At 48.5% G+C, this 20678-nt stretch overlaps 1 protein-coding gene across 1 annotated transcript in view; it reads left to right on the forward strand.

Annotated features, from left to right (window-relative positions):
• The window catches only part of LOC133344748 (sorting nexin-13-like), a 33723-nt gene extending 13129 nt beyond the window's left edge, over nt 1-20594 (forward strand). The window contains exons 8-22 of the mRNA XM_061554867.1: nt 2781-2886; nt 6034-6239; nt 7076-7192; nt 8025-8151; nt 8839-8876; nt 9151-9232; nt 9372-9514; nt 10220-10320; nt 11366-11483; nt 12626-12787; nt 13925-14002; nt 14176-14321; nt 16445-16513; nt 17450-17562; nt 18086-20594. Of these exons, the coding sequence (XP_061410851.1) occupies nt 2781-2886; nt 6034-6239; nt 7076-7192; nt 8025-8151; nt 8839-8876; nt 9151-9232; nt 9372-9514; nt 10220-10320; nt 11366-11483; nt 12626-12787; nt 13925-14002; nt 14176-14321; nt 16445-16513; nt 17450-17562; nt 18086-18336 (1857 nt within the window). The 3' untranslated portion in view covers nt 18337-20594. The remainder of the gene's footprint in view (nt 1-2780; nt 2887-6033; nt 6240-7075; nt 7193-8024; nt 8152-8838; nt 8877-9150; nt 9233-9371; nt 9515-10219; nt 10321-11365; nt 11484-12625; nt 12788-13924; nt 14003-14175; nt 14322-16444; nt 16514-17449; nt 17563-18085) is intronic.
• Nucleotides 20595-20678: the final 84 nt, after the last annotated feature.

The following is a 20678-nucleotide window of genomic DNA, read 5'->3' on the forward strand; positions in this document are numbered from 1 at the left end:
AGCTAGGGCAGAAGAAGTCTCTCCTTTTAAATGTCTGGTTATGGACAACGAGTACAGGTCTTAACGCCCATTCATTGCCTCAGCGCTCGATTTATGACTTTATTGCAATGTTCCTCTGGCACGGCACGTGACGCACTTTGCACATGACAGCTTACACTTCCTTTGAATTGTGTCCACTGCACGTCTGTGGTCTAAGTTACTTATTTGTTCTAAAAGCGGAAATTTCCTGCCAGCCACAAGGCACATTCTTTTATGTCATCTGCATTTGCATCGGCTGTGAAGGTGGGGTGGGGTGGGGTGCAGGGGTGAATGGGGGTAAGGGTGCGGTGGACACGTAACACGTTATCTCCGATTTTTATTTATTTACGATGACACAGTTGCATTCATCGTGCTTGGCTTCATCATTTTTTGGCCGCTATCTTGCTAACGAACACTTGGCCAGAGAGCCCACTGGGACCTCTAGGTCGGGATTATATGGAGGGAGGCACTCCTACGGCTTACGAATGCCGGCTTGAGGATAAGCCGACCGGAACGGGGCAGCGCTTCTGGGATGCACAGTTGCATTATTATCGCTGTCGCTGCGGTCCATCGGTGCGCGTGCCGGCTCAAGCGGCATGCCGAGCATACGTACCGCCGCGATATTTAATTTGGGGGATTTTTACCCCCCTCCTCCCCCCCCGCCACCTCTCTCTCATGGCAAAGTGGGATATTTAAACGATTCGGTTACAAGCGAGCGGAATCATTTTTTTCGTCGGACGTGGCATTAAGGAATTGATATGCAACGGCCGTCCCTCTCAAGCCGTACAAATAAAAACACCGCGGCACCCGCGGTACCCCTCCCCCCTCCACTTGATTATTAACGTTAGAAACACAACGATTCTCGCTGTGAAGTGCATCGGTGGAACGTAATGGACTTTGCGCGTACGCATTTACACTTTGTAGTACAACAAATAATTGTACTCTGCGCAGATGTCCTGCGTCACATTTACAAATATCAAGCTTCACTTTTTTTGGTTAAATGGTGATTAAAAATGATGACCCCTTTCCCAAATGTATTTCAGGGTGTTATCAGCCGTGTGTCACGAGACCAAGAATTGCATTAGAAACAGGGTGGCTGCCAAAGTTTAATTTTACAGAACTTATCCAACAGGCGTTGCACTTTTCCCACACACCCTACTATGTATGAGGTTGCATGACACACGACCAGTCTAAAAAAATGTATTTTTGTTATTCTCAGCGCTCGCATTTAGGCAAATTAACTGCAAATCTATTGAACTCTGATGGGGTTTTATTTTGGTCACACTAAACTGTTTAATCACAGGTGGCTTTAACCCAGATTCGAACCCAGGGTCTAAGCAAAGCCGGCTCAGCGCTCCGACCTCGAAAGCCACTCGACCACCTCCAAACTTGAAAATCTTTCAAGTGGGAGTCTCTCCGAGGCATGACAGGCATGAGCAGAGACACAGAATTTGGCAAGAACAGGTTAAACGTATTTTCCAGTAGTGTGAAAAACTTTGGAGCAAATGATGCTTGAATGTTAGCCACAGCATGGTCACATTAAAAGCCCAGGGCTTGTAAACATTTTAATGGAATTGCATCTGCGTTGTCCCTTAATGTTACCGCTTAACGTTAAGCGTTAGCTGACTGTTAAACACACCACGCGGTGTCCGTAGCTGTGTGTTGAGCTAAGAGCGCACCCTATTGCAGCATGATTGAAGATTATTTCGATTATTTGGCTGCTATACATTTCTACATGATAAGCCACCTCTTTGAATTAGTGTTTGTGGCCAGGTCTCTTCTGAAAAAGAAGCTAAAAGCTCAGTGGGCTTTGCCTGGAAAAGTAGAAATAGTTGAGTTTAGTTTGTGATTTGTTTACCTTTTCTATACTACTCCTATTGTAGTTTTGTATCGTTTGTTGTAACTTTTTGACCCGCCTCGACTGGACATCTGTGAAAAAGAGCTTTATAGCTTATGGGATTCCTCCAGTATAAATAAAGATTCCAATTATTTTTGAATGCCCTGCTGGACAAACAAAGAGGTACAACACCACTCGCATTCACCGCGTGAAACCTCCGATACATTTTTGTTCATTCGTTTTGAAAGCAAGCGTTAATGCTTTGTTCTTGAAATAAATCTAAATATTAACATTTTGATAGCCAGGGATGGAGTCTTTTAAAATTGGCATTCTGGCAAGTATGTCCGTATTCTTATTCACATGGCTGATGTAGGTGGAGAGAAACATCTGTCTCATTACATTGAGGTTGTAGAGTCATAAAATTGCATCAGGAGTAGCGTAGTGTATCCCTGCAAGACCTTCAGTATGTTCATGAAGCGATCTGTGCAAAGCTTTGAGTGTTAACCTCTCTCCGGATATTCCAATTTCTTCCCATGTGCAAAGCAACAACAACAATAACGTTTATTTCTTTGACATGCTCATGCAAATGCATCTCAAGATGCTCTGCAGAAACGGTGCCAAAAAAGTCTCTCAAGTGCTCCCAAACAAGAGAATGAGCTAAACATCCCAATGCAGGAAGATCCTTCTGAAAAAACAGTCCTGAGACTCAATTGCAGCTCTCCTGGAAAGATAAATGAAATGACTATGATTGCTATTAACATGTATTGAAGTCTCTGCTGCGATGTCGTCGATAGTTTGTTGAAGCGGCGGTTTTACACGCCGCAGGCAAGGCAGGGGCGCACGTCATGAGCGGCCGTTGGCGTAGAAGCTGCAGGGGCCACTGAGCGAGGCCAACGCTCGCCTCCCTTTTTTGTTCCCAACGCAGGAGCAGGAGCTGGAGTGCTCGCGGCTGCCTGCGAACCTGGGCAAGCTCTGCGTCATCCCCCTTGATGACATCCTGGGCAATAACATCGCCCTGCAGTACTTCATCGGTGAGCCGCACACGTCTTAAAGAAAACGGTCAATGCGCAGCATAATTTTTTTGTGATCTTTGACCTCTTCCGTTTCCATCGTCACCCGTCCCCTCCTGCCCCACACAACCCCTCACCTCTGGTGTGTCTGTCCACCGATTGCCAGGATGCGCGGGAATGCGACGCTTCTTGTCACTCTTGTCCGACGGCGTCAGCGCCGGTTCATGGTTCCCCCAGCTTTTGGGGCGTTTAATTTAATCCGTTGAACCCCGTTGCCCATCACCCGTCGTGGCGGCAGGGAACGGCCGGCTTCCTGTGAGATCATGCATCCCTGTTGGTGCCATGCCTGGCTGAAACGGCAGCTTCGTGCCTGCGACTCTTTAAACACTCAAAGGCAGCCTTGTTTCCCGTGGCCAGAGCCTCTCAAAGGAAATGTGCACAATATCCCTTTGCTGCTCGCTCAAAAGAGCAAATATTCTCGGGAACACAAGACGTTCAGAGCTTTTTAATTTATTTATATTAAATCCTTTTTAATGACCCCTCTCTTGCTCGTGAAACTTGCTCTATTGCGTTGGCGCGTTAACCCTGCTCCTGCCCTGTGATCTGCATGCGGAGTGACTTATCGGCACAACGAGCCCTGCCTTGCCGTATGCAGGTCGCGCTCAAGCCCTCGTGTGTTCAGTGCAGTAGAAAACAATTTGGGTTTATTTAGCGGCGTCCGATTGCGAGCACACTTCAGGAAGCTGTACACGAAAAACATTGGACGTATTTTAATGTGTGGAGAGATGCATTCGGTCATAGGTGGAGGACAAAAGAGGATGGTCTTGAGACCTGCACAGCACAGATGGCTGGGGGGGAAGGGAGTTCCAGACTATGGAGGAGAGTGCACGACTATTGGGGCAGTGGAGGGAGAGAGCGTGGCGGTGAGCGCCGTGCAATCTCGCACGGGCTGTACTTCGTGAGAGGCGTCAAGCCGGCGGACGTGACCTTGCGCTGAGCGGACACTGTCACGGTGATTTTCCACACCGATGGCGAGCGCTGCAGTGTCACACGGGAGAGCAGAGGGGTTTTAGCCGGAGACGGGCCCTACGGCCGTACATCTCTGCAGCGCCGTGCGCAGACGTGTGCTCCCGCCTGCGCTGTGCGATCGCGACTCGTGCTTCATCAGCGCCACGCATGTCGGGCCCCCGATATTTGATACGGACGTCAACATGGCCCTGCCCACACTGCGCCCGCACCGCACACCTCCAATGAGCACGGTTGGCTACGTACGGCGCAAAATAAATTCAGCATGCATACTTACACCGAATTCATTCCAAATTGGCACCGTTCGGGGCTTAATTTCTCACCGAATATTTCCCGGGTCGCTGGTAGATTGAGAGTTGGCACGTGACTAGCAGCCAGAGCCATAACAGGAGGTTATACCGGATGTGGTGTGTCGGGTGCGGGGATATTTTCCCTGCCACTGACTGAGACAGACGCGGCTGAATTGGAGCCCCGGCGCTAACGTTGGGGAGTTTTTACTGACGAACCGGGTTCGTGGGTGGCAGCCCGGTGTGAATTTCAGATCGAATGGTGGGCACAAAGCAGAGGCGGTTCCTCCTGCTAATAGCAACAACGTCATTGGCGATGAAACCACTTCGTAGCATTCGACATCAAAGAAAAACAATTAGTCCTGCCAAAAATGCATGCTTGCAATGATACGTGACTTTTTTGTGTACGAATGTATTTATATTCGTGTGTGTTGTGTTCTAGTCTTTCGTATGGCAGCAACTTGTTCGGGAGATAGATGCCATTGTCGAGGTCTGTTAGCCAGGAGCACAGACTTTGGTGGTTTATCCAAAATAAAGCTTTTCTTTTGGTGGTCAAGAAAGTCTTCGTGTTCTACAGTGGTTTACTTTGTGGTCCATAGTTTGGAGTTGCATGGCCACAAACGCACGACTGTGGCCTGCATGTCTTGTCATGTAATTAGTTCATGGTGACCCCTGCAGTCACTAGAGGCGCTACATTCACCACGTTGTTAAAGCGGAATCGGTGTTTATTTGAATCAGATCCTCATCCGTGACATTTCAGCAAACGATGGAGGGAGGTGGGGTGCATGAATAGTTCCACCACCAGTAATATTGTTTGCACGTAGAAAATAAGATTATCTTCAAATCACTGGATGGTTACCCAAACACAAAGCTTTATGATGACTCATAGTATGAATACGAATGACGAGATTCCACGGAGGTACATCAAGTATATCTGCTGAGGTTGTCTTGACCAGCTAAAGCACGACTTATAATAATTTCTCTCCTCGCAGAATATTAATCATGTTTAAAGAAAAACCAAAAGCATTGTTTAATTCACCAAAATCGCACGTGCTCTTGTACGAGGGCTGCCAGAGATGGTTTGGGAGTGCTAATCATTGACTAAGTTGTAAGGAGTAACCAAACTACGACACTAAAAAAAAAAATTCCACGTAAGGCCCACTAAAAATAATAGCTCAACGAAGTGGCTTATCGTATGGACATTTATAGACACCAAATACTCTAAACGCATGTTCCTAAATGTGGAGGGAAAAACCGGAGTGCCTGGAGAAAAGTCCACGTTATCACAGGGAGAACATGCTGACTCCAAATATCCAGCAGGCGTCAGGGTCAGGATCGACCCGACAACCTCCTGCATACCAGGCGTAGCAGGGTTTAATTCTAAGACCAGTCCAGATAAAGTAAATAAAGAGACAATTTATGGACGAAGGACATGTCCATCTGCAGTAGACGTACAGGCTACAATACTCCTGCGTTTGAGAGAAGGCCTGGATAACGTTCGTGCGGTGGATTGTGCACTAGGAGTGATGTCTGTGCCGTCCCTTGAACTCCCCCCATCACCAACGTACACCGGTCAGCGTGGTGCAGTATGCTCGATTAGATCAAGTTACTCCCATGACCAACAAGTGACGAAGGGACTGTTAAAAGGGAATTCTGAAACAGGTTTTTTTTTTTAAATGACGTGGAATGAACATTGGGCCTCTGTCATTTGTAGCAGCAGCAGCAGCTGTCATTGTGAGTGGCTCTCGCGGTGCTGGGTGCGGACGACAGGGCTGGGGCGGCGGGGGGGATGGGGGTGCGACGTTGCAAAGTTGTGATGCCCGGGCGGGCGCACGTGCACCGTATGCCTCCTCAGATTACATGCAGAGCATGGCGGCGCAGGCGCTGCTGTTTTTCTGGCTCATCGTGGAGGGCTACCGCGTGACGGCCGAGCAGCAGCTGGACGCGCTGCACACGCGGGAACGCGTCGGCGCCCCGCGCCACGCGCCGCCCACGCACAACCTCGTCGTCATGCTGCGCAACGCCGCCATCGGAGTCTACGAGCAGTACCTCGGCGAGAAGGTGGCCGGCGCGCGAGCGACCGGGCGGCGTCGATGCTGGCGCGCAGCTCGTTTGTACAGAACAACTGTCGAGTCGTATGGTGGCGACTGTTGCCCAGCACTAGCGTGCCATGTGTGTGTGTGTGTGCGTGTCCCACGGGAACATCAGTGACGAGTCATACCTTTGTCGACTTGGCCTTAAATGAGTACCTGGTGCGATGTGTAAACATCAGCACTGGGGAGACAAGTGACTGAGCATGGTTCTGGCCACACCACTCTCTCCTTTGTTGCACTCGCATTCAATGTTTCTTTGCTAACAGCACTTCCCCTACCAGTCTACGTTGGCTACACAGGAAGTCTTTCTCATTGTCCCACGTACCTTCAGCCGGGTTGGATATAGTCAACTCCGTAGGCAAACTGGACGAGGCACAGGGTTCACCTTGATTGGTAGGCCTCGCCGTGCCAAAAACCCAAGCCGACGCTGACCGCTGTGGTCCTGGAATCGGCCGAGTGGCTGGACAGGGTTGGGGGTCGTTGAAAAAGACCTCGGCTAGTGCGGCCCAGCCCTACTGCCCACGCTCCAGTCCACCTCCGCACGCGCACCTGGGCCGCTTGCGCCAACACCAATAGAGGAGCCACTTGCAGCTTAAAACCAGCCGGCTTAGCGCGAGCATGGGCCACGGTCTGGTAATTGAAATTTAGCAGTGATTACAGGATTAGACGTTTAATCTGTAATCTATGAGAACTCGCTTCAAATTTAACCCAAATGTTTGCATTTTGTCATCTATTCACCTGTATTGACATCGGCCGTTAATGATGTTTGTGTGTGTGGCACGTGATGCCCTGCGCTGCATGCAGGCGTCCCCTCGCGTCCGCGTGGAAGACTTGATGCTGGCCAACTTACGCGAGAAGCTGCACAGGGAAGATCTTCCTCCCAACTTGTTCCCAGCCCTCTTCGATGACATCCAGAGGAAGGTTGGTCCGCCAGTCGTACTTTGTTTTTGGGTCTGTTGTCATCGTTTTGCTTTTTTTATGGGGCAATAATTGCGGTGTTTATTTAACATGGCGCGACTAAGAACCCTAAGTGTAGTGTACGCATGTTGGTCACCAATCCAAGATTATCTTCTGAGATCTGACAAGATTTAAACATGGGCAAAAATAACTTTACGTAAACTGTACACACAGTTAGATTTGCAGTGTGTGTATATGTGTCATTATTTTAATATTGTGTAATAATTATTAAAGTACTCACTGGATGTGTGTGTGTGAGTGTGGACCTAGCGTGGCGCAAGTGACGTGATGTCGTCACCACCACTTGGTGACAGATGCGGGTTGTATGTTTGCACAGTGTGTTTGTATGAAACTGGGCTGGCACAAACACCGTGGTGACATCACCACCACTTCGTGGTGAATGGCGACTTTACGCACTTGAGTTTGTGTGCGTGCCTGTGTACGTATGTGTGTTTGTATGTGTGTGGAGAGCTGTGGTTCAGTGGTCAGTGCACTGCTTTGTGGACCTCTTGACCTGGTTACAGCTAACATCTCAATGGCAAGTGATATCTGAACTGGTCTTGGGGACCTCCCCGATGTCAGCTCAGCCTTAAATGGGTACCCGGTACAATGTGCTTACATCAGAACTGTGAAGGCAAAGGTGGCCAGGCACGGTGCTGGCAAAACTACCCCATCGTGCGCCGTGCCAACCTTAATACGTGCTCACTGACGGCACTTTCCGCAACACTCCGTTAAAGGCTCCATGGGGGATCTTTGTCCGTTTTCTGTGTATGTGTGTGTGTGTGCGTGTGTGAAGGTGTACGATACCATGCTTCGAGATGACCGCTACTACCCGGGCTTCAAGCAAAGCTCGTTTTACGTCAAAGCGCTGGCCGAGCTGGACATGCTCAAGGAGCCGAGCATCCGGGAGGGGGATGATTCGGGTAACGGAGCTTCTGGGATGGGGATGATTTGGGTAACGGAGCTTCCCGGAGGGAACGATTCGGATAACGGAGCTTCTGGGATGGGGGACGATTCGGGTAACAGAGCTTCCGAGAGGGGAACGATTCGGATAACAGAGCTCGCTAGCTGCGCACGGCACACGGCCGCTTCCGGTGACGACCCGCAGGGAGATTCCCATTGATGCGGCCCCACGCGATGGAGGTCGCGGTTTGAGTTTTGAACTTTAGTCGAGCTCTGCGTTTGTTGCTCTCGCTTGTCCGAAGTCCATTATCTTCACCCTGCATTGGTTGCCTCTCGAGCGTCACCAGTGGCGCGCACGCACAGCCCTTTTGTCAATGCCCTGTTGGGTTCGGGCTCCCCACGCCAATGCGAGCCGTGCCGGTTGTCTGACCGTACTTAACAGCCGCTCGTCAATGGGAGTTGGTGAAGATGGTGGGGAGGGGAGCGTAGAAGTGGGAGAGTTGATGCCCAGTACAATGACGGGTTTTGCTGTGCTGCCATTCGCCGCCCTCCACGGCCTATAACAACCGGACGTGCACGTTCATCACCCGCGTGGTTTAAAACAATTCACTTGCGCATTTAGCAGCACTCTTGTAGCACCGTAAAGTCTGTATCCCCAGGGGGTTATGGTGAATGATACATTTACGTGAACGTCTTTTGTTTGACAGAATCCTACAATGGGTCTCCGGCGAGCAGCTTGAATGTGGTAAGAGAAGACAATGTCACAATACGTGTGCGATTGCGCAACTGTAGCCTAGTAAAGGATTAGGAGTGAGTTTTTTTTTTATAGTAAGCTCATTTTTTTGTGTGCTTAGCTTGTTGTCCTTCCCCCGCACCTCAGATTTCGCATGGGTGGCTGCATACGGTGCGACGGACGTTCTACATACATACATTTGCTGGGATTAAAGTTTTACAATAATATTAATAACAAACATTTGTTTCCAAGTCACATCCTTTGCCTGCTGGGCCTTGTGTGCCAGTCCCTAGATGACCTGTCTCTGACAGCCCAGACGCCCAGCCCAGAAGAGCCCGGGCAGCTCCAAGCACAGATCACCGAAACCGGTAAATGCCACCTCCGGACGTCGGCTCAGTTGCCAGGCAAACACGGTCGAAGCAAAAAGTTTTGGCGCCTGCAGAGCGCCGGTGGTCGTTGGTGTCTTGTGGCCGAGCCTCACAAAGCGTCCGCTTGCCCCGGTGGCAGGGGTCGGCAATGAACACGGCAAGTCCTACACGCTGTACGCCATCACTGTGATGCGCCGCCACCACGACGGCAGCCAGGACAGCTGGGACACGTTCCGGCGCTACAGCGACTTTAACGACCTGCACATGCGCATCACCGAACAGGTGAGGGGCTCCCGCGCGCCCCCGTGGCCCCCCCCCCCCGCCCCCACAAACTCGCTCGTGCACGCGCATTGACGCTTTCAATCCTGCCTTATATTGGCAAACGCATTTTCTCATTACCACCGCCTTGAATATAAAATGTATATAATAGGCGACGTTTCTGGCCTCTCTGGGTGCTGTAAAGAACGGCCATTGCCTTAAGCGTCGCATATTATAGTCTTCTTATTTAAGGCAGTGTTAGTGACTAATGTATTTTGTTGGTTTGTTGTTTGTACTCGTGCACCAGTTTTAACGCAGTATCGCCAAATAATTTATTTACTTCTCGTGAGCCATCCAGTGGCTGCCAAAGGACAGTATCTTGGCTCCAATTAAGTCAACAACTTGACAAGGTTGTGTATTTAGTTGACAGAGATGCCAGGTAACTCAAATTCGTGTTAAATATTTTATATTCTTGGTTCTTTCGGTACAGTCATGTAGGAGGGAAACAATAAAATAATAAAAATATAAAACATTCTTTTATTGTTTCCCTTCTACGTGACTTTACGAAAGAACCAATAATATGAATCCCTACGTGTCACGAAAGCTTTAAATCAAAATTCAATATTTTACTTTACAATTGCATGGTCACATGTTCCCAACATGCAGCTCATTATGAATGCACGTTACTCTGTTGGTCTCTTTATTTGTCCCTGTTTTGTGGTTGATCAGTTTGAGAACCTGGCCAATTCGCTGAAGATGCCCGGCAAGAAGACCTTTAAGAACATGGAGAAAGAATTCCTGGAGCGGAGGAAAAAAGAGCTCAATAAGTACTTGCAGGTGAGTGAATGGTTTCAGCCTCCCACCGAATGAACCTAATTGCACCCGATTACATCAGATCTGCGAAGTTAAGCAGGTTGGAGCCTGGTTACCACATGAAGATGGTCGACCGCCAATGTTTCCCAGGTGCTGTAGGCATGTCGCTGCGAGGTGGCCAGGAGATGCTTACCCAATGCCTGGTGGGTTGATCCAGGTTTTTCAGTTTCCTTCCACATGCAGCCAAACACTCATTAATGGGTTGGCCAAACATCCCAGTGGAAAACCTTGCCGCATAACAATTCTGAGACTACATCTGAGCGATAAGCTCAGAGAAAAGGAAGAAAAATACGCATGAACATGGGGTCCATTCCTTAACCTTCGACGAGTCTTAAATACCTGAGCCCAGAACGGCAATGACCGGCCAACCCCCCCACCTCCCCCAAAGAAAATCCCTTCCTTCCCCCCCACACACCGCACCCTGATCAGTCCAGTGTGCCTGAAACCGTCAATGCCCCCTGGTAATATCGCCCCGAACATCACGATGTATAATATGAGGGAGGATGTGAAATAATAAATGTTTTATGAAAATTAGAATTCTGAGACTTAGCGAGGCTTTTCTTATATTATTATTTGGCATTCGTATTAGCTCATTGATTAAATCAGCTTATGCGCATTTGCACGTTGAACTTATTTCGCACCGTACGCAGCCAACCGTGATAATTAGTGGTGCGGGAGTGATTGCAACGGCTTGGGGAGGAGACTTTCATCCAGAAGTGGATTGATTATGGCTGATGATGATGATGGTGATAACAGTGGTTAGTATCGTGACTAACAGACGGGTGCCGTGAGCCACGGCAGTCGTGTGCCATTCACATGAGCGCGGCTGCATGAGATTTCTCCGGTGGAGTCGTGTGAAATAATAAATAAATAATGTACAGCTATTCTCAATCTACTGCTGGATGAAGGCCTCCCCACGCCACATCGATCATTAGGGGAGGCGGGGGGGGGGGTGGTGTGGTTATCGACTGGGAGATTGCTCCGCTGATGAGTAAATGCGACCTTGCAGGAGATTCTGAACGCGGAAGTGATCAAGGCGCACCCAGGCCTGTCCACGATCGTGTTCGTCTTCCTGGAGAACAAGCCCTACAACAGGGGCAAGGGCGACTTCGCGAGGAAGGTTCGTCGCACGGACTTGTGCGCACCGCAGCAGCCGTGCACCGGGACAGAAGGCGTGTGGCGTTTGTGGCATGCAATTATCAGACGGGTTGCCGTGGCTATGTTTGATATCTTCGTGTCTTTTCTACATGGAGCCAGGTGCTCTTAAACGTCACGTGATACGCCGATTAAACGTCAATACATGCAATGTCTATCCCAATTTTTTAAGACTTTTCTAAATATCACATTCCAATGCGGCTAAAGTGCCCGAGTCCATGCTAGCTCCTCTCCATTGCGTTGTGAGAGTATTTTGCTGCTGATATATATTTCCCCGCGATAAGCCACTTGGTTGACCTATCATTTGTGGCCAGGTCGCTTCTGAAAAAGAGTTGAATACCTCGGTGGGCCTTACCTGATAAAGTAAAAACCGTTTAGCGTAGTTTAGTAAGCCACGTTGTCTTGTCTTCTCGCGCACTTTCACGTCAACAAACATCTGTGATCAGAGTATTCCGATGCAAACGTCGCATCATAGAACCGCTTTTGCTGCTAATGCAGTTGATCCCAAATGCTCCTGTCAGCATTCTTGCATTGCCCCAATACCCCGGGTCACCCCACTGCTTTCCATTCCAATCCCAGGTCATTTTCAAGATCGCACTCACCATGTTCACAATACTCAATGGAGTCACACCTGCCTACCTCTCCCTCCGCTGTAATCTCACGCTACTCCCCTCTACGCACTCACCTACCTCTACCCTCTCTGGTCATCCTTTGCTCAGTAGGAGATTGCTCATTTTCTGCTGTCCCTATGATTTGGAACTTGCATCTCCCAGCCATCCATGCTGTTGCACCTCCCCCCCTGTTCAAGTTCACACTAAAGCATTTTTACTTTTCTCTGCCTGACTGATGCCTTCATTCTCTATTTAAAAACAATTATTCCTATCGTTTCTGCGCTGCGTCTTGAGATGCTGTCACACGTAGACGCTATATGAATCCACACCATATATTGTATCGGACGCGATATGAATCCACACTGTATTGTAAGCGTGCCACGGTTAAATGGGTTTTCCTCCCGAGCTTTTCCACTGCCATCGAGGGGAGCTGGAATGCAGCAGGGGGGTAGGGACTGACCACGGCATGCACGCGTGCATTCCGGCACCGCCGCAGATGGACACCCTGGTCAACCCGCTGCGCAATTCGGTGCGCAACGTGTCCAACGCGGTGCGCGCCTTCCCCGACAACTTCGTCGAGGGCATGACGCGCGTCTCCGACAACATGGGCCGCATGTCGGACAAGCTGAACAACGAGTTCAAGATTTTCAGCAGCAAGGTGCGTGGCGAGCCCAGTGCAAAGGTCACCGCCAGGAACCCTGGACACCCGCTTATCTCGATTATCGGGTGTCGTGCCAAGACCAAAAGGGGCCACGTTTCCTTGAGCATGCACGTACCTCGCTTGTTATTCTTTCCTACGGCAGGCAGTCGATCGGCAACGTCCGTGTCGAGGTTGGTGGGCGAGCTATCGGACGGCTTCAGGAGGTAGCCTCCTGGTGAATATCTGAAACTCTGCCGGCGTACGATCAAAGCGGGCAGTGACGTTGCTAAGTTTGCTGACCTCAGTCATATTGTGGAAAGAAGAATACCTTCTTTAAGAGTCATAATACATGCAAAAGGTGACATCTCAAAACCAACAAGTGTGACTGCGACCATGGCATCACTCCTTACATCGTGCCGTGCACGCCAAGTGACGTCACCATACTGCGTGTATAATGCACGCAGCATTGTGATGGAATAGAATAGGCTTTACCCCTTTCTGGCAATAATACAGGAGGTGTGAAGATGTTCAAACGCCAGAGACTCCCATTGCAAGGCATCAAGTCTGCATTAACCACATATGCGTGTGGTAAAACATGCAAAGAAGCATCATTTTGGTACCAGCTAGATGGGTTCCATAGGCACGCAACATTGTTTTCGGCCAGCAACCCAAACAAGGCATAATCGTGGCTATATTATTTTAAACAGCAGCAGGACATAACTTTCTTGCAAAACATAATTTTGTCAAATGACTAAAACCAATTGATAAATATCTTAATTCATTGTTGTGAATTTGATTTGCTGGACGATGCGTTTGAGTTCTTAATAAAACCCATACCATTTGTTTGCGTGTGTGTATAAAATCCCAAGCACGTACAATTGCTATCTTGTTGGGTTACAATTGATAGAACAAACCAAACAATGGAATGAATACTAAGAAAGTACTTTGATAGAATGGAATGGCAGCGTATGTATCGAGATGAATGCTGCAGGGTCTGTGTTTTAATGAAATCGAATGTCTGCATATACGCAATGTTCTTGGCATCCCACCACGGTGGTAATTTTAATTGCACTGAATGGAATGGGCACGTGGTTAGCCGGGTGTCTCTCCGCGCCGGTGTTAACGTGAAGTCTACGGCGTGTGCTGGCGCCGCAGGTGCCCACTCTGCTGCCGCGCAACACGCGACCCACTGTGCTCGACGACTGCCGCGTGTCGGCGCAGCTCGACGAGAACGTGAGTCGTGGTCCCCCCCCCCCTCCGTCCCCCTCCGTCCCCCCCCTCTGTCCCCCTCCCTCTGTCCCCCACTCCGTACCCCCCCATCTCCCCATCACGGGACCCTTGCCAGACCCCCCCCGATTGTGCGATCCTTCTCTGATCGTCCCCCCCCCGTCTCCCTTCTGTCCCAGGCTGACGACAACCTGCCTCTGCGGATCATGCTGCTGCTCATGGACGAGGTGTTTGACCTGAAGGATCGGAACCAGTGGCTGAGACGAAACATTAAGAACTTACTCCAGCAGTTTATACGCGCCACGTTCGGAGACATGATTAACAGGTATAATGACGTGGCACGCTAATCATTCACCCCGACAGCGGTTCGATGCTTTGATATGAATCGGTTTCATTATCTCAGCTGGTAAAGCCACATTGAGCTTCGCAGATCTGTTACAAGGACAGCCACAGCCCAAAATCGTCGGTAGTGGCGGCAGTTACAGGACAATGTAGGAAGGGAATCTGCAAACTGAGAAGAGCAAAAGCAACAATCGTTAACACAAAATCCACCGCCAAAACTAACTGCACACAGGATTAAGAATAAACGGTGCTTGCATACAAATAAAAAAATTGCGTCGACAAATCCTGTCACAGGTGCTTGTATTTAAACCGTAGAGTACACAACCAGAGCTTAGTTTCGGCATTCATAGCAAGTGTGGCGGAGGTGATCCTGCAGCATGGCTTTAAAACAGGGGTGGGGAACCTTTTTTCTGCCAAGAGCCATTTGGATATTTATAACATTATTCGCAGGCCATACAAAATTATCAACTTAAAAATTTGCCTGTTATATTTGGTCAAACATTTAATTAACTCGCCCCCTAATGTGATGGCTGGAACTGCTTCTCTTTGGCGAGGCGTGTGATGCTAGCTGGTATTGATGATGTTGCTGCTACTCGCAACTGCTTTTCCAGGTTTGCTCCTAGATTTATTGAATTTCGAGTCCCGTCTGCAGTTGCCTTGGCAGGGCCACACCAAATGATTCCGTGGGCCTTGTACGGCCCGCAGGCCGGACGTTCCCCACCCCTGCTTTAAAACGTGCAGATTCAAGAATATCCAGCCCTCTCTTTTGTGGTTACTGTCCCATTTGTATCGTTTCTTGCCTAGTCTGTCTCATGTGTATAGGTTTGTCTGCTCCATCATCTTCAATGTAACATGAGTATACCATTTGCATATAATTTATACAAATTCGAATTCAACTTTAATCACACATGAGCCAATGAATTATGAACAGTAATGCATGCATTTATTGTTACATGCCTAAAAGCCACGGTGCAACACAGAATTACATTGATATGCAAAAGTATTTTATAATTCAGGATGTAATAATGACGATAACAGTGACGACAATGTGATGTGGTAAGCCATTCGAAGGGCGCTGAGCAGTCGAAAAATAGAGATAACAAAACCTATAAAGTGATACATTAATTGCTGTTTTCAAGTTCTTTACAAGGGAAAGAGTTAGCAAGAGCCATTACAACAACAAGGTTGACGTTTTATTTATCATCCTGATATATCTATTTTTAAAGATACTTAACTTATTGTGCGTTACATAATATAGAATTAAGCAAGTGAAACACTTTCTCTGTCCACAGTTGCCACTTTGGAAAAACTTCCGTAAATATTGTTTTACAACCACGCAGCTTGGCATTCGTGATGCAGCTCGTGAAAGTGCGGGTGCAAGTCCACGGGCTGACATGCACGTCGATAAGCCTCGGCCAGGGGTCGGCAGGAATTTGTTTGACTTTTTTTTCAAATTCGGTACAAAACTCAATATTTCAAGAGCCACAATGCATGTGAATACATGCATACACCAATACCAATATCCGCCATCCACCACTAAGTGACGTCACCATGGCGCCTGTGCCAGGCCAGGTGCACCTTGAGGACACGTGAATACATACACACATACGTAGACAAAGATCCCCCATATAGCCTGTAACAGACTGATGGGGCAAGTGCCGTTAGCACAGCACACCAGGGGGTGGGTGGCCAACACCACGCCTGGATGCCTTTGTCTCCCTCATGGCTAAGTTTAAACACCGCACCAGGTACTCATTTGAGGCTGAGTCGACCTAGGGGATGCCCAGGACCAGTTCAGATAATCGTCACTGGTGTTGTACATACACACATGCATACGTACAGACGTACATTATGTCACGAAGCAGTCTGTAAAAAAAAAATGAAATCACGACGTTTCGGGCGCAACACAAGCGTCCTTGTGTTGCGCCCGAAACGTCGTGATTTAATTTATTTTAATTTTTTTACCTACGTGACTTTACCGTAAAAACCAAAGAGTATAATTGGTGCATTTAACCTGTACAATGTAAAACAAATCTTATGTTTGCACTCGCATTTTTCAGTTGTGTAGATAGTGGGGTGAATATGAATATTGATATTTCTTTTCAGGAAAATTGTTGACCATGTCGACTTGATGACATCACCGGAGCAGGTGGCAGAATATGTCAAGCGATTTCGGTAAGAGCGATATCACCTCTCACGGACGACCACGTGTGTTTTTGCATACTATTGTGTGTTATTAGATTGTGCTGTTGTGTTTTTGACCAACAGCCTAAGTAGCCGCAAGGTGCTGTATATATATGTAAATGATCTGTCTAAAATTGGTGAAAGCTGGAACGAGCCAAACCATTTATTTCCTATTCATAGATGTTTGTGAAGTTATTGGAGGGGCCTCCAAGCCACAGGGCTCCTTGGGGCTGCAGGTGATCCATATTGGATGACTCTGCTCAACATGCTGTGTATTCCTTGCTGCGAAGTATGGTTTATAAACCTCGACATCTTGGAATGACACCGAAAGATGGAGATGGGGGGCGCATGTGGACTTGTGAACATACACAAGTTACAGATGTCATATTGAGCGCTAAGAAAACTAACTGGGCTTGGCCAGGAGAAGTCACGAGGGAAGGGATGATGGCCGGTGGTCGAGACTGATGATTGAGCGCTAGCCAAAAGGATGGAATACGCTGGAGAAGGACACCCACCGTAGAGATGGAGGAATACTATCAGCTCAATTACCAGTAGGTTGTAGATTCTATTATATTATATTTCGGATTTATATCGCGCCCTTTCCAGAGCGCTTTAAAATACAGGCCGACGGCGGTCAGTGAGTTGCATCACAAGACTGCAAGAGAAGGCAAACAGCTTGGGGCTTCGTCCGGCGGTGAATAGTTGTCTGATGATAATCGTGAGCCAACCCTTGATGCCCTCACTGGCATTGAAAAGACGGACAATCTGGCTACATGGTGACCATCCTGTCGCGCGTGTCAACTCTATTGCCTGGCGCTCCATCGTTACCACCAGCCATCCATTCTTACGACGCGCCCTGTCCAAGTCCACTCTCCGTTCTTAGCAGGCCACCGTGAAGTGTGCCCGTGTGCCGGCTGTGCCCTGCAGGGATTCGCTCTGGCCTGGAGGGATACTGGCCGAAACGCCACCGCCACGGAACCTGCACACCCACATGAGGACGAGGGTGGCGGCGCAAGCCAAGATGTTGAGCAGCATGCCGGGTAACTCCGTCGACGGCACCCGAGCTACCGCGCCAGAAGTGACGCACCGGCCGCGGCGCCGTCTAAACCCCGAGCGAGCGACGTTCTCTCTCTGGCAGTCAGAAGGAACTCGTGCCACTGAAACTCTACGTGTTAATTTGTCTGCTCTAAAAACGTGGTAGCCAGTACCGCTGTCTCTACTCAATGTTGTTTGTTGAAAGCGTTAATACATTTGCGCTCTCCGTCTGTCCCTCTTTCTGTAACAGCGGGGGAATACGTTAATAAAGCTAATCCAATATGAGCAAAACATTTGTTTACGGTTGTGTTGCTGTAAGGGACTTGGCATATTTATAACCGGCCAAATTGATCAAAGCGTTGCCTCAAACTTGGGAGACATAAAACAGGCAAAAAGTTACATCTTTTTCTCCTAACAGCTATCCGTCAGCTTCCTATGCCGCTAATGAAATATTTCCAAAAACAAATGCGTGCTGGAAAACTACGCAATTCATGCGCATTTTACTGAACGTATTCTCCTCACTCGCAGATGAGCTCAAGCACATCTTGGGCGCTGAGACCATGCGCAAGGGCCTGCTGCGCGTGTTTGAGATGTTCCAGCACCGGCAGCTGAACCGCCGCCTGCTGTACGTGTGCCTGGAGGGCCTGCTGGAGAGCCTCTACCCAAAGAATCGGCTGCACCAGCTCTTCCTCCGCCTGCACTCTCGCTCGCCGCGCCTACAAGCATTCCACGGTCGCTCGCCCACGGGCAGTGCCAAGGGTGTCTCGGTCAGGAGGTGACACGGACGCTGCTGCTGTGTGCCGACGCGCCGTCTCGCTCTGCCTTGGCGCAGTCCTCCTCTTAGCCGCTCGGCGGCGTGGCACGAGCGCCGTGGCCCGGCATGGGAAGCCACGGCAACTTGTGGGCACGCTCGCGCGCGAGTTGTCACGCCGCGTGGAGCGTGGCGGATCGGAACTCCCGCCTTGGAGCCGTTTGGATTTTTTTGTGAATTTCGTGGCTGTTGGCGGTTGACGTCCAGACTTGAAAATGCTTTGACCATGCATCGACTACCCCGAGGCCTTGTATCCAGTCTCCTGAGGCTTCTGTGAAGATTCTTTTAAGAGAGCACCTGCGTGTCTTCAACGGACACGTGTAATGGAGGGCACTAAGCTACTGTATGATTTTTGTTTCAAATTCGAATGACACGGTCAGCGTTTTAACCACTAATGTATTGCTTCCCCAAGCCGGCGCACATCCACAAATTGTATGTCTCTCGGCAGTTGTGGTGACCAATCGAAGTTGTATGAAATCGTAGTATTTACGCAAAAGTGATTGTTTATCTAATGGAACAGCAGTACTAATTATTTAAGCTGTCTTGCAGAATGGCACCGATGTGGATATTATATTTCGTTGGGTCATAGCCTACCTGTCAATATAGAACTTTAATGACAAACACCCACACCCTAACCTCGGGATTGGAAATCCAGTAATGGGACATCAGGACGAGCAAATGGTGCATTTTGTGAGAAAATAGTTGAGGACATTTTATTTAAAACTTATCGTAGTACAATGTTTACAGGGAAATTGTTATATTTTGAATTAGAGCTGTTATACAAGCAACAAATGGGAGTAGAATTTTTTTCTTTTTGCAGTCCCAACATTTCATAATCCGCGTTCCGTTATACACATTGCAAACGTCCCCTTGCCCCGCTCCCCTCCAGCGCTATTGGTCAATTGAGCTGGAAATATCATTGCCCAAACACGCATGGCACGTGAGCTGTGGGTGCAGCGGGAAGGGTCGACAACTCAAATGGATTTGTGCAACACGTGATCATGCACAATGGAACATTCATATCTGTTCGATTCAAATTTATTGTGCCCACTTAACCAGTGTACAATGAGAATATAATTATCACCTGGAAAGCTGTAAATGCTACATTAGCCAAGGGCTGCGCGTGTGTTTCCTCTGGCCTACCTAGCATTTGTAAAGTGATGGGATCAAGGAGATTTAAAAAAATAATTGTTGTCCCTCACCGAGTACAGTGATGGTGGCACGCTCTGTGTAATTTGCATGCTTGGGAGCTGATTTTTCTTTCTCCAGTGGGCCCCATGGCACATTTTTCCTGCAGTGCTACTTTGCATAGATTGTTTACATTTTTATTATGCAAATGCTTCATCCAAAGTCCAGCTTGCTGTTTGACCCTCTATTTTTCATCACCCCAACTTCCTCCAGCCCACGCGCATCCGCCAATGCTGTCCGTGCTGCCGTTTCACTGATGAGATGTGCAGCAACGTTGGCCAGCGTAAACCTTACAATGTAATCGGGTAACAACAACTCCACGTGAACGCTGCACGTGATGAAGGTCCACTCACTGTCTCTGCTCCCCCAACACTGAACTTTCGTGCACAATCCGCAGTACAAGTCCATCCGTGTGCAATATTTGGAACGTACTATATTGTGGGAAGGTACACATTTCTAGCGCGCTGTAATATTGGCTCGAGGTTCCCCCTTAAAACAATAAACTGCGATATTTTTGTTTTAATTTTCACCGATTTCCACTAAATTGTGCGGTCGCGTATTATTATTATGCATTCTGAGTTTTAACGATTTTAAGAGCACACGATGTAGATTGAGAGCCGTGCCGTGTTGTGAAATATTGTAACGGTGTACTAAATGTAAATGTTTGGCGTGGCTTTCCAGTATTTTTGGCATGTACAGAACAGCACACAAGTCTCCCTTTTCCACACGCGCTCAACGCCCCGTTTGTAAATAAGGTCCGATAGGTGTATGTATTTGTACATTAATTGTGTCCATTATGTGCCTGACTGTACTCACAGTGGTTCCGGGGGGGGGAGGGTTCTTTCCAATTGCTTCAGTCAGCCCCATCCTCAATCGAGTCTGACGATTATCACGGCGTTTTTAAAATAATAATACGAAAAAACAATTACAAATAGCACTTTGCCTTTTTATTTTACACTAGATTGTACAGGATGTTGAAGTTAAAAGACTGGACGTGTACACATACTAAAACTAAATAAAGGGTATCTTTTAAATCAACGCGGTTGTCTGCTTTTGCGGTCTTTATCGAGGAGTTTGGTGGGTTTCGTCTTCAAGGCGGTGACATGGCAAAGCGGTGTTCTC

This window comes from Lethenteron reissneri, chromosome 20, assembly GCF_015708825.2.
Source record: "Lethenteron reissneri isolate LAM-NWPU_2019-01 chromosome 20, ASM1570882v1, whole genome shotgun sequence".
In the NCBI taxonomy this organism is placed as follows: Eukaryota; Metazoa; Chordata; class Hyperoartia; order Petromyzontiformes; family Petromyzontidae; genus Lethenteron; species Lethenteron reissneri.